This window comes from Felis catus, chromosome X (assembly GCF_018350175.1).
Source record: "Felis catus isolate Fca126 chromosome X, F.catus_Fca126_mat1.0, whole genome shotgun sequence".
NCBI classification, from domain to species: Eukaryota; Metazoa; Chordata; class Mammalia; order Carnivora; family Felidae; genus Felis; species Felis catus.
In genome coordinates, this window is record NC_058386.1 from 16,126,751 (window position 1) to 16,140,885 (window position 14,135).

The 14,135-nt window shown below is 37.5% G+C and overlaps 1 protein-coding gene across 11 annotated transcripts in view; it reads right to left on the reverse strand.

Moving 5' to 3' along the window:
• The window catches only part of BCLAF3 (BCLAF1 and THRAP3 family member 3), a 57,049-nt gene that overhangs the window by 19,238 nt on the left and 23,676 nt on the right, over positions 1-14,135 (reverse strand). For 9 of the 11 annotated variants that reach the window (XM_045050547.1, XM_045050548.1, XM_045050538.1 and 6 more), the window contains 4 exons: positions 9,248-9,423; positions 7,625-7,739; positions 6,851-6,914; positions 5,251-5,366 (listed from right to left, as the gene is read on the reverse strand). In XM_045050547.1, the coding sequence (XP_044906482.1) occupies positions 5,251-5,366; positions 6,851-6,914; positions 7,625-7,739; positions 9,248-9,423 (471 nt within the window). The remainder of the gene's footprint in view (positions 1-5,250; positions 5,367-6,850; positions 6,915-7,624; positions 7,740-9,247; positions 9,424-14,135) is intronic. The other 2 variants (XM_045050545.1, XM_045050549.1) reach the window with 2 other exon arrangements.

Genomic DNA, 14,135 nt, shown 5'->3' on the forward strand with positions numbered 1-14,135 from the left:
AACCTGAACAGGGAACGGCCACTCAGGGTATTTTGAAATGTTACAAACTCTCATGTTCTGTCAAACTGCTCATGGTATGACAGTAAGTCAAAAGAGAAGGGTGCAAAGCTGGGATGATTTTTTAAAAAGGTTTATTATTTTGGGGGGCGCCTGGCTGGCTCAGTTGGTAGAGCATGCGACTCTCGGTGCCGGGGTCTCGAGCCTCACGTGGGGCCTGAGCCAGCCAGGCACCCCGAGGATGATTTTAATTACTTAAAATAAACTACATATATGCTCAGAAAAAAGTAAATGACAGGAAATGTACTAAATATTAACAGTGGTCATCTCTGACTCATGAAATTAAGAACGCCTTATATTTTTATTTGTATACTTTATATTTCCAAATGTTTGCCACTGACGTGTACTACTAATTTTATTAAGAAAACAATGGACTTTAAAAAATCCTCTTTGCAAAGCATATATCTGATAATGGAGTAATGTCCAGAATATATAAAGGACTCTTTACATCTCAATAATAAAAATACAAGAATCCAATTTAAAATACGGGCAAAGGATTTGAATAGGTATTTCTCCAAAGAAGACACACAAAAAGCACATGAAAGGATGCTCAACATCATCAGCCACTAGGGAAATGCAAATCAAAACCACGATGAAATAACATTTTACAGCCACTAGGATGGCTATAATTGAAAAGATGACCCCACCAATGTTCGTAACGGCATTGTTCACAACAGACAGAAGATGGAAACAAACTAAATATCCATCAACAGAAAAATGGACAAATAAAATGGGGTACACACATACACAGTGCAATGTTAGTCAGCCTTAAGAAGGAATGAAAGTTTTTTAAAAACGAAATTCTGACATATGATATGACATGGCTGAAAACATATTCCGAAGTGAAATAAGCCAGACACAAAAGGACAATTGTTGTATGATTCCACTTATATATATGAGGTACCTAGAACAGGCAAATTCACAGAGATGGAAAGAAGAGAGCTTATCAGGGGCTGGGAGTAGAAAGGATGGGGAGTTACTGTTTAGTTGGTACAGTTTCTGTTTGAGAAGATGAAAAGATTCTGGAAGTGGATAGTGTGGATGGTTACACAACACTGTCAATGAATGTACTTAATGCCAATGCATTCTACACTTAAAAATGCTTAAAATAATAACATTTATTATATGTATATTTTGCCACATTAAGAACATTTCAACCCTTTGATATCTGTTTTGTGACCGGGCAAATGAGTGTGCACGTTGAAGAAACTACTTCCCAGACTGCCTGCAGCAAGGCATGGCCATGGGACTAAATTTTGACCAATGGTGCTGAAGTGGCATGTGAAAATTCCAGGAGGTTTTTAAAGAAAAGGCGAGAAGACGGACATGACGGCTTGGGCACAAACACTCATTCTGGACCATGAGGCAGACGCCATGTGCAGAGGATATCTGAGGAGCAGGATCTAAGGAGGCTGGTTTCCTGATGGATCCACCCTACCTACCATGCTCTGACGTCCTGACTGGACTCTTTTTCTACATGAGAAAGAAATAATGTTTTCTCCTGCTCTTACAGTCCGTTCTCTACCCAGCAACCGGGGTGAATCTTTTAAAATTTAAATGAGATTATATTTCTTCTTGAGTTAGAACCCAAAATGTTTCATAATCTCACTCAAAGTAAAATACTGAGTCCTCACGTCCTCCAAAGTCCTCTGCAGTTCGGCCTCATCTACTTACTCTCTTCTTTTCCCACCGTGTTATAACCTCATTGGCCTGCTTTCTGTTTTGTTTGTTTTTTGGTTTTTTTTTTTTTTTTTTGCTTTCTATTCCTTAAACAAGAGTAAGCGTGATCCTGCCTGAGGCTCTTTGCCTTTGTTGTTCCCTCCTTAAAATACTATCCCCTCAAAAAACCTTACTAATTCCCTAACTCCTTCACTTAATTCATATCCCTGCTCAATTAAAAAAAGAAATCCTACGTGCATTCCATAACCACCCTAGATAAAATCACACCACACGTATCACTCTGTCCTATTAAATTTCTTCTTCTGCCTTATTTTCACCTTTCACTCGTCAACATGTAGGTATTTATTTTTCCTACCATTAAACTGTAAGCTTGACAAGGACAAGGACTTTGTGTATACCTCTTCACTGTATGTTTTCTGTACGCCGTGTAGCTAAAAGGAAAATCTCCGCAGCCTGACGTCCCCTCAAAGTCTATCGATTCTATTTTGAAGCTGCTTTATCCCACACACACCATGCCAATGTATGCACACTGCAGCACAACACCTTGGTAGCACTGTATGGAACTTAGGAATGCTGGTTACAAGAGGGAGAAATAGTGGGTCAGGAGAAGACATGGAGATGTTAGAGTAAGAGATTGGTCAGAAGTAGGGAGAAAAAAAAAGAGAACATGGTCTTCGAGATGAGACAGAATGTCCTAGTGTTAGGCTTGCTTGGGAAAGATTACCTGAGGTATTAGGGAATAAATAGCAATCAAGGTTTAAATGTGTCGCAGTGTAAGTATCCTCTGTCCTATCTACTTCTTTGCAAAGTCTTCACTCATTCAACAGCTCTGAGTTGAGTTCAAGGCAGTGGGGATACAGTGGTGAGGAAACACAGACACAGAGTCTGCATATAACTGTTTGAGGGGCAAAAAGATCACACAGGTGGGAAATTTAGGCTACATCTTGTGCTTCATGATTTCATATTTCATTTCTTCTGAATTTCTACACAAATCTAAACACTGAGATGCCTAAAACGATTTCTGCAAAAATATTAATGAGGTCAACTTCAAAGACTGAATTTCTAAGATAAAAGGATAAACTCAAATGCTTTTTCTTATTTTAAGAATGAAATCGAATTAGGATAAAGTTAAAGGTTCTAAATCATTTTTTTCTAAGTCACTCCTTTCAAGAAAGATGAACAATAAATAACAAGTGCTGGTGAGGATGTGAAGAAACTAGAACCCTCATACACTGCTGGTGAAGATGTAAAATGAGGCAGCCATTGTGGAACACAATGGTAGTTCATCAAAAAGTTACACACAGAGTTATCATATGACTCAACAATTCCAATCCTAAGTATATCTACCCAAGAGATGTGAAAACATAGGTCTGCACAAAAACCTGCACGTGAACGTTCACAGCCTCATAATTCACCACAGCCAAAAAGTGGAAAAGAACCCAAATGTCCAGCCCCCGGTGAATGGATCAACAAAACGTGGTTATCCATACATACAATGGACTATCACTCGGCCATAAAAGGAATATTCATGCTATGAGATGCAGGAGTGCTGCAAACAACACGCTACATGAAAGAAGTCAGTCACGAAAGGCCTCACATTATATGACTGCATTTATATGAAACATCAAGAAAAGGACAATCCACAGAGACAGAAAGTGGCTGCCAGGGGCTAGGGGGGAGGAGAAATAGGGAATGACAACTAATGCTTACAGGGCTTCTTTTTGGAGTAATGAAAATGTTTTGGAGTTAGACAGTGGTGACAACTGCAGAGCTTCGTGAATATACTAAAAACTACTAAATTTTTTACTTTCAAAGGGTGAATGTTATGGCAAGTAATAGCTCAATTAAAAAAAAACAAACCCTCACGGCTCCCCTATGCCGCACCAGCCATCCAATAAAAATAAAATATTCCAACACAGCCAGCAAAAGACATTCTGCAGAAAGACATCTTGGCATGCTCTACATAGCCTCCAAAGCTAACATCATAATACTTAATGCTGATGAGCTACTCTTCACCTCACACCCGTCGCTTTAGTTAATCTTCACCACCGCCGTGAGGTAAGTGTAATTCTCACCTCTAGTTTACATATGAGGAAACAAAGATTAAATAACTTGCCTAAGATCAGTCACATAGCTAGGTGTCTACAGAGCCAGGTGTTGAATTTAGGTGTAACTCCAGTGCTCGAGCCCTTTCTCATCTCAAAGGGGGAAGATATATTCTAAAGCATTAAAGCATGGTTTTTATAAAATGCTGATTATCTTAAATCTGTTTTTAAAATCCTCTTTCCTGGCACACTGAGTTTCTTACACTTGCTGAGTCAAGACAAGCATGACAGGAGCTTGTGTCACTAAAGACCACAGTCATACCATGTCATATTAAGAAACTGGAGACTTTCACCTAGCAAGGGACGAGATTTTAATGATTTTATTTTCAGTTGTTTTATATGCCCCAACACACAGTTTGCTATCTTTTAATTAGTCCCAAACTTATTGTCAGCATAACGTCCAGTTTTAAACAAGCTCCATGTATTTTGACTAAGACCAAGTTAGCCACAGACTTGACATAAAAGTCTAGTCAATTTGACACTAAGAAATATGGAAAGGGAATTAGCACTGGCCCTTCCTATTCATACATTCCTACTTTCTAAGAGATCCAAACGGTTTGAAGACCCTTGGGTGAACTGGAAATTTTGTCCGCTTCAATTATACCTCATAATCATATGGGGTCCCAGGGTTGCCACGAATTCCACATAGTTTTTAGAACTAGACATAAACTGGGGTCAATCTAAAAATACTCAGAGCCCCCAAAAAAGTACAGAGTTGGGAAAGAAAAACAACAATGTACTGACAATCAATTTGCCATACATGGCATAAGTACTTCGCATGTGGCAGTTCATTTAATATTTCTAACCTGTCCACATCATAAATTAGTTCTTCTCATTTTATACAGGAGAAGGCTCCAGAAACTAAGCCAGTTTGCCTACGAGCATGCAGCTTGTCAAACGGCAGAGGTGGGATTCCAACTCCTATCTCCTCTATTTTCTAATACCCCTGCCTCTGCTTCATGGACAGACATCCACGAAGAGTTCTAAAAGAGAATTGTACTGACCTCAGGAACTTCTGTAATATTCGGAGAGTACCAGAATCTAAAGGGCAGAACGTGTCAGAGTTTCAAAGAGATTAAGCCAAACAGTCCATAAACTGTTACATGCAAGTCCATAAACTTGCAGGTTCTGGTGCCTGCTAATATTCAAAGAGCCATTACACTCTTTTCTAGAATTACAAAGACCTCATATACTCACCTACCCCTTAGTTTTTGTTGTTTCAGTCAAACAGAATACGATGATCACTGAATAGCTTTGAAACATTTTAATAGATTTCACTTAAACATATAAAATAGATTTGAAGGATCAAATCCCTACACTAAAATGAAAATCATCACACACAAAAATTGAAAAATATGCTAAAACCAAAAGCTCCCTGATAATAGGATGTTTTTCATCTACTGATTACCTCTCTGCAGCACTAGCTATGTGAAAAATGTGCTCATCTTCATTCTGTAACCGTTCTTTTCTCCTTCTTTCAATGTCATGTCGTAGGTCATTTGGGTCTATTATTTTGACCAGAGTCTGAGGAATTTTGACAGAAGACAAACCATTCACATTACTGTTAGTTGCACAAAGACCGTATCTAATAAGAACCTTAAGTAAAAGTCCTAAATAAGTTACCTTATATTCATCCTAATGGTAGTGTAAATTGATTAAAATATTTTGAGACACAATTGACAATGCACAGACAGAAAAGTTCATAACAATGAACCAGGAATCCCACTTCTGGGGGTCTATCCCAAAGAAAAGGCTATCTACCCAAATATATCCAAAGTGCTATATTAAAAATCATCAAAAAATAAGGGCAACTTAAATGTAAAATAAATTTAAGGGAGAAGGGGAGAATGATTTTATGGTAAATTTAAGTCAAAGTAATAATGTACAAGCATTTGAATTATGGTTAATGTAGACTATGTGGAAGTCAACGTGAAAAAAACCCACAATTACTGAGAAAAGTTAATTAAAACTTAAAAAGCCTCAATCATAAAAAGTCATGGGGGAGCTCAGAGATTTTACATAAAAGCAGTATTATTAAGTAAAAAGAAGAGCCTCTAAAACTACATTTCTTATGATAGTGGCTACGTTAAAATGCCAGATGTAAGACTACAAGAAAAGATGATCAAATGATATTTTGTGTTAAGTGGTTGAATTAGAGGTGATTTTTCAAATTTCCTATGGGTTGATTACAGTATTTTGATGAATAGAAATTTTCTGAAAATAGCATTTATTCAATAAATGCTATCTCTATAAGTTCAATAAAAACTGTAACCATTCACAAGTGAAAAAATTACATATTCTATCAGAAGTGTATTAAAATCCTTCCTCTACAAAAACATTTTACTCTCAATGAATAAATTAGCAGTTCTTTTAGAACTTGATATACTTCTAAAACGAGAGCCAGTTTTCTTCCCCTCCCCTCCAACTAGTTAAGAGAGTTTTTCTAATTAGTAAAGAAATGGGGGGCGGGGTGGGTTGAGGAAATGTTGGGTAGAAATTCAATGTGTGGCAATAAAAAAAATCAGTATTACTTCCATTATTTTGCTAGTTCATATTCCACAGAATTTTTCATACATTCTACAGTAAGCAGAAGGACAATATCAAATGAAAGTAAGTTCCTCTGCATTCATTCCACATACAATTTAAAAAAATACTCCACATGACTGCTTTGGAAAAAATGTAGGTATCAAATATACTTTCCACAAGCCTTATAGTGTTAAGTTTTGGAAGGAATATTAAACATTGTAACTAAATGTCAATTTTACAAAGCTGTTACCCTTAGGGATTGTCTCTCTTAGGGAATATTTTTGTCTTTTGTCAGTGTTCTCTCTGCAACCTGGCCAAGTTAGAATCACTTGGAGAGCTTTGTAAATTTCAGGTTCCTGAGTCTCAATCCTTCTTTCTCATCTACTTTAACTCCTTTTTTTTTTACTCTCAATTACCAGTTCCCTTTTCCATCAATATGCCAACAATAGGATAGTCTTTCATCAAAAATTGTATTCACTTACCTGTTCTGATTCATATACCATTGTTTGTTTATTCTGAAGCTCAGCCAAAGACATATCTATTCTCCTAAAATAATAAAGGCATATTACAATTAAATAATCATGTTTATACACTGATACCTTGATTCCATTACTACCGAATGGAATTTGAAATAAAACTGGTATGTCCTGGAGGATGCAAAAGAAACGTGCTACCAGGTGGGTTTTCATGTACATGTCAGTCTCCCAGGACATACATATCCTGTGAACAACATCACAGTGATGCCTTAGCGGTTCTCAAATCACTAGCCTGGGTAACCTTAAACTTTGCTCCGGTGATCTACTTCATTCTAACACTGATTCAGCTCAGCTCGCAAGACAGGGCACACCACCTGCTCAGACAGGTGCCAGCAGAAGAAGGCATAGGTTTTCATCCGGCTGCCCTCAGAACAGCCATTTCTGACCACATGAAGCAACACATGATTTCAATGGCTCGACAATTGTCTTTCATTCTTCCAGTGATAACTTCAGTAGGCAATTACTATAGACACAGCAGAATCAAAGTTAGGTAGGTAAAGATTGTCAAAGTCCTCCACATTTAGACACTGCTAATCAATGGCTTTAATACAACCTATTCCATCCAAGTGCACTGACCCAGTACCTGCCTGGGTCAGTCCTGCTTTTGGGTAGGAAATGCTGTCCTAGAGTCTACAGCAAGCCCAGAAGGCGGCACCTTCCCAAATATGTTCTGAGGCTTATTCCGATGAGTTAAATGGGCATACAATAATCAATCATTACCTGTGAATTTCTGGATCTGAATTCGATTTAACTTCATTTACATCTGCAGCGTGTGTATCTCGCATTTTTGAAAAACGCTCATGTAGAGTAATGTCAGGTGACGGAAAATAATTTGCTGAAAAAGGAAACAAATAGTTTTATCTCAGTGTAAAACTGATTCCGCTTAAAAGATTACATATAAGCACAGGAAGAAGGGACTGTTAAAAAACGTCCAACCTGTTTTCTCTTGAAAATATGTGGGACCCAAACTTACTCCACAGACTAATTTGTAGCTCTCACATGGTTTCCCAAGTCTAAGCAACAGTAAAAAAGGCCTGACTTATGAACCTAAGGATTCTGTTCCTATTGGACATGTCTGCCGATTTGCTGGGGGAAAAAGATAGTGTGGCTCTCTCAAAGTGAGAACCTTCCTTCTCCCAGATAAGACCTTACTCTGCTGGGAAGTAAAGACGGTACAGAGTTTTATAGTTGGCCTAGAGTAAAAAAGAACTCAAGAACAACCCTGAAACATCAGAAAATTCTGAACAAATGCTAAACGTTGTTTACATATCCCAGAAAGAGTCCTACTGCCATTCTACTTTAATTAACATTAACTGAAGTTCATGAAGACATTCTGAAATCAGCTATGCTACACGGCTTTTAACAGGATAGAGAGAAAGAGAATACACTTAAGCCATCAGAATGGTATTTAAGCAAACCTTTTCCCTAACTTACTGTTCCTGTTCTGGGACAATCTCCTGGATTTTTCTGCAATACCAGCTCCCTTTCTGCCAAGAATCATACTTCCTTTGGGTGAGGGGGGCTGGAACTGAGAAGGTGAACTGTTTCAGACAAAACGCATGCTTCAAAGTAAATACATGCCTTAGTTTGAGGGATGCAGAGAAAATAATTCATTTTCAAAACATGTTTCATGAAGGTAAAAAAAAAAATCAGTGCAATTGTCCAGTAAGAAATAGAAAATAAAAATTTTGAAATTCTTGAAGGTCTCCAGTTTATTATTCCCATGCCTGCTTTATTATGCAGCATCAATGAAGTAAGTTGTTCCACCTGACTGAAATTTTCAATTAATGGAAATTGGCCAGAAGCTAAAACAAAACAATTTACTGCAGATATTCAAAGTATTTATTATGCAAATCCTTGATGTCATCAAGTATGCCAAATGGAACTGGAATCTTTTATCAATCACTTCACATTCATCCTTATGGCACAAAGTCCTAGTAATGCCCTCAGGGGGCTTTAAGAACATCACCAAAAGACCTAGACTTCCAGAGTTCTTGAGTTTGTCAAGTTTCATATGTGGTGTTTATTGCTTCCTCCTTCTTGTTTGGTTTTCAGTTAATGTTTCTTGCTGCTGTCAGTAGGCCTGTCTCTTGCAGCAGCCAACGTCTCCCTTTCAGTATGTAATCTACTATGAGTGAAAGTACCAGGTTATTGGAACAACACATGAAGAACTAGGCTTGAATTAATACCTTACACTCTCTACAACAGAGTTCCTTAATAATGATCAAATTTATAATGAAATATTAATTACTCTTACTATATCACAGATATTTACCTATACCTTGTGAAAAGCCAGTACATTATTTTTGTGTTATCCCTAATGTATGTGCAAGATATACCAACCTTTAACTTGATGGATTATAGTTATGATTTCCTGAGCAAATTCTCCTGTAGGTTTGTTTTCAGTATTCTGAGTTGAGTCAAGATGTTCAAACACTGGATGAAAGTTCTCACTTTTCCTGCCAACAGCAACCAAATCATGTGACATCTGTCTCTCTGTGGAATAGCTAGAAGCAACCCTAGAATAATTTGTAAATGTTTAACTAAATTTGAAACTATTTTACTGAGAAAAAAACTTATTAAAAATTAATCAAGATAGCTATAAAACTAAAAGGATGTTTATCTTTTCTTATAATTAAGGCATTAAACTGTATGCCATAAAACATGTGCAATAATGCGCAGGAGAAAATAGCTACAGATGCATGAGTTTGAGTTCTCCTTTTCAATCAGAGATCATTAAATATTTGCCACTTTAATAATAAAATCCTCAACATTCTAAGTTAAACAATTTTTACCTAAAAAAATACAGCAAGGCATCAAAGGTCAATGTGCAAAAAAATAATCAATTAGATTATTTTCTACTCCCAAATGTCTATAAAATTATAAATCCAGCAAGCTTATACTATCTTGAAGTTCTACCACACTTTAAAAGCTGCTATTAAACATAATAACTTCTTTGCCTTCATAAAAATTCTTATAGCTCTGTATCAGTCATGAGAAACTTGGTATTTTGAAATCAAATTCTGTTGAGATGAATCAATTACAAAATCTCACTAAACTGGCAGCAAATAATCTTAGTTGTTAGCAAAGTTATGATCATTAGAACCGATTACAGTGTTCACCCTAAATGTATCCTTAAAGAAATGCTACCATTTATTATATAACCTCAGCTATGTTACCCTTTAATGCTTTCTGAATCTTTGTAACTTGTATTACAAGCTCTCTTGACCTTTAGGCATCATTATCAAGTCATGATTATGACATACAGCTAACAATTACTGAGGGCTCACTGCAAGCCACACACAGGGGCTCAGAACTTGTTTGCGAACATTATCTGATTTAATCTTTACAATAGCCCTATGGGGAAGGCGCTATGACACTGAGACAACGGATGTCTTGGTTGTTTTGGTTTACATCCCAGAGGCTGAGTATTCCTAGGAACATAATCCTTCCAAGTGTCATAATGGGAAACAATTCCAAAAAAGCTGCTCTCACTTAAAACTACTCTTAAATTCTTTGCCTGGAGGCAGATTATATGTCACAGAAGAAAATGTCTCATTATTTTATATTTATACCTCATTTTGGACTCAAAATGGCACTAATTAGCTTACACCCATCTTACTCCTCTGCATTTAACTCTAAATAGCTTTTGCCTCTTTCCAAAAATCATATTCACTACCCAAAGAATTGAGATTTACAAGTGCTGGGGTTATTTATGAGTATGTTATATAGGCTATGAAGATAAACCCGAAAGAGAGCCCTGAAATATGTTTTAAATAATAGCAGCACCACTGAATAAATGATACCTCTTCATATAACAAATATCAATCAGATGGATACATGTTGGGATGTGGGTGTATGCATGCACGGATTTACTTATTTAAGTCACTTAACAGCCATATATATAAAACCGTTCCAGGGTAATCAGGGGCTTACAGATATTCTTCAAATTTTTTAACTTCTCTCATAAGATGGTTTAAATGCCTATTTTTAACTTATCAGAGGCAAGGCTTCCATATGACCTATGCTCCCTGCTTTCAAACCAGCAATGTCGAGACAACTCCCTGCCAAAGCAGAACCCCGGAAAAGTGATTATGCAGCAGGCTGATGCCACTGTTAAGGTTTCCTTGATTCATCAGAAGGACTTTCATTAGAAGAGCCATTTCTCTTCTTTCCTCCTAATTTGCTCCAAGCTTCCCACTGGGTATCTGATAACAAGCTAAGAGACATTAGTGATAAACACTGGAAGCTAGAATGGCCCTATAACAACCTCTACTAGCAAAGAATTACAAATGCTGTGTTTCACGGTACAAAAAGCCTGTTCCATACCCCCCCAAAATTGCTTTTAAAAATATTTTACAGGAGAGGGGCGCCTGGGTGGCTCAGTGGGTTAAGAGTCCAACTTCGGCTCAGGTCATGATCTCACTGTCTGTGAGTTCAAGCCTGCGTCAGACTCTGTGCTGACAGCTCGGAACCTGGAGCCTGCTTCGGATTCTGTGTCTCCTTCGCTCTCTGCCCCTCCCCAACCCACACTCTGTGTATCTCAAAAATAAATAAACATTGAAAAAAATTTTTTTAAATAAAACACTTTACAGGCGAAAAGTAACATGTTCAAATAGAACTATAAAAATGGTCTGTCCATAAGGGGAAATCAATTGATCACATTTTGTATTGCAGACTCAGTTTCTCCCATGAGGAAACTAGTTGATAACGGTTTCCAGTTTTCCACCAAGTAATTATTAAAATTTACTTGATGGGGCACGTGGATGGCTCAGTCGGTTAAGTGTGTAACTTCGGCTCAGGTCATGATCTCCTGGTTTGTGAGTTTGAGCCCCACGTTGGGCTCTGTGCTGACAGTTCAGAGCCTGGAGCCTGCTTCGGATTCTGTCTCCCTCCCTCTCTCTGCCCCACTCCCATTCTCTCTCTCAAAAATAAATAAAAAACATTAAAAATAAAATAAAATTTACTTGTAACTTATTATAAGTTAATTACTGGTATAACTCCATGCCCAACTCTCAATCCCTAGAAGTGCTATGGTATACTTTACAGCTATATTTAATTCCTGAAATTTTAGTGTTTACATTTGCTATTAATTTATCCTGCAAGATTTTTAACTAAAAAATGTTAAAATTGTCATTTCCTAGGAAATATTAAAACTGAAATTTTACTCTTAAAAACAATTACAGTTTTGCTATAAGAAAAGGCTTCCCAAAACTGGGGAACACAAAATGTTCTAGGCATTTACATTTGTACATTTCATCACCTCTTGGTTCACATTTTCCTTTCTTACTTTTTCCTAAGACAGATATTGATTAAAAAGTTAATGACTTCAAGAAATATTCCCAATATAAGTAGTTAAACTGAAAAGACCAAACGTTCTCATTTGAGATGCATTTTAGACAGTTTTAAAAATTAAAATATAGCCAAACACCTGTATTCTAGTACTATTTCTGATACTGGTCTGATGAAATCTTCCAGGCTCCTCTCTTTTCTCCCCCACACCCCACTCGTTTTTCTTTTCCTCTAAGGATATTTCCTCCGACGTTCTGAGTGTTGTGCATAATAACGAGGAAAACATAAAAAGCTACATTAAACCTTAATTTCCTTTGTACACAGTTAATGTCCATTAAAAAACACAACTGCATGGCAAAACAATAATTACAAAAAGCCCAACAACAACCAAAACTAATGGATAATCCCCTGTCCTCTGGAAGTTTTAAATATACAACAATGTGCATGGGACACATATCAAGTTTTCCTTTCTCAGTTTTCTCCTAAGAACTAACATTTTGTATGACATCCTATAGTTTATAAAGCACTTTCCCAATTATTCATTTGCTCCTGTCTTCCTGAGAAGACATTTAGCTTTTCTGGAATTGAGGGTAAAGGGTTAGGGAGACTGCTAATTCCCTTAATTCAGCATCTCATTATCTTTTCATAAGCACCCTAACTGGCCTCCCCAACCCTAGTGTCCTTCCAAGTCACCTCACAGGTGTCTTCCAAGGCAGTCTTGCAGCAGCCAGAACTGCTTCTTGCCCTCTCTGATCATCAGCTAATCCTGTCAAATCAGGCAGTGTAGCAGTCTTACCTTTGCAGCCTCCCGTCCCTCTATTCCCTTTCACTTACTGCTTGGAACCACAGCTCAAAGTTCCTGTGTGCTTTCTGTCTTTGTTAACTTATAAAATGTCTTTCATCTCGGGGTGACTGGGTGGCTCAGTTGGTTAAGCATCCGACTCTTGGTTTCAGCTCAGGTCATGGTACCACTGTTTGTGGGTTCGAGCCCCACGTCAGGCTCCGCACGGTCTCTGTGTGGACAGTGCGCAGCCTGCTTGAGCATTTCTCTCTCTCTCTCTCTCTCTCTCTCTCTCTCTCTCTCTCCCTCCCTCTCTGCCCCTCCCCTTCTCTCAAAACAAAACAAAACAAATAAAAATAAAATAAAATGTCTTTCATCTCATCTCCCTTTGCAAATGTTGAAAAGCTTTGAAGCCTAGCTCACGTGCCAACAACTCCTAAAAGAAGCCTTCTCAGAATCCTCCAGCTTGGGATCATCTGAGTCCCACCTTGTGTGTCATTCACTGCGTCATGGTATTACCAACATCACCCTATTGTCTAGTAGATCAGTGGAGAAGAAATCCAATCCTATGCCGATTTATAGTCTGAGAGTACCCTAACAGGCTGTCTCACAGAAGGTAGGTCCTCAAAAAAATTACCTGCTCCATGAATGAATGATAAGTGGAAAACAACTTGGACAATGTGAAATGAGAGTTTCAGCTAAAAAGATGACAGACTTGAAAATTCTAACTGAGGCCAATTTAACTGTGTTTTTTAAACATTCTTGGCTAACTTTTTATTTTAAAATTATAACTTAATTTAGACCAATTTAAATTTTAAGTATTTCACTTTTTTATAATATAAAATTTCAAATATATACCAAAGTTCAGAGAATCCTATGATGAGCCTGTCAACCCAGCTTCAATAGTTACCAACACATGGCCAATGGGAGCAAAGTTGTAGAGCCAGGAGGAACTGCAGGTTAATATGGGCCCCAAAAGGCATGGCCCAGTGATCTGCCCAATGTCACAGAGCTGCTTAGGGACCCACTGGAAGACAAAAACCTATGCACACCAACCTGAAACAGAATGTTCATCTTCTTATACTAGGATCCTTAAGAGACATTAAGAGAAGCTAGGGTGAAAGATAATAATGAAAGTGAAACTTCTCTCAATTAATT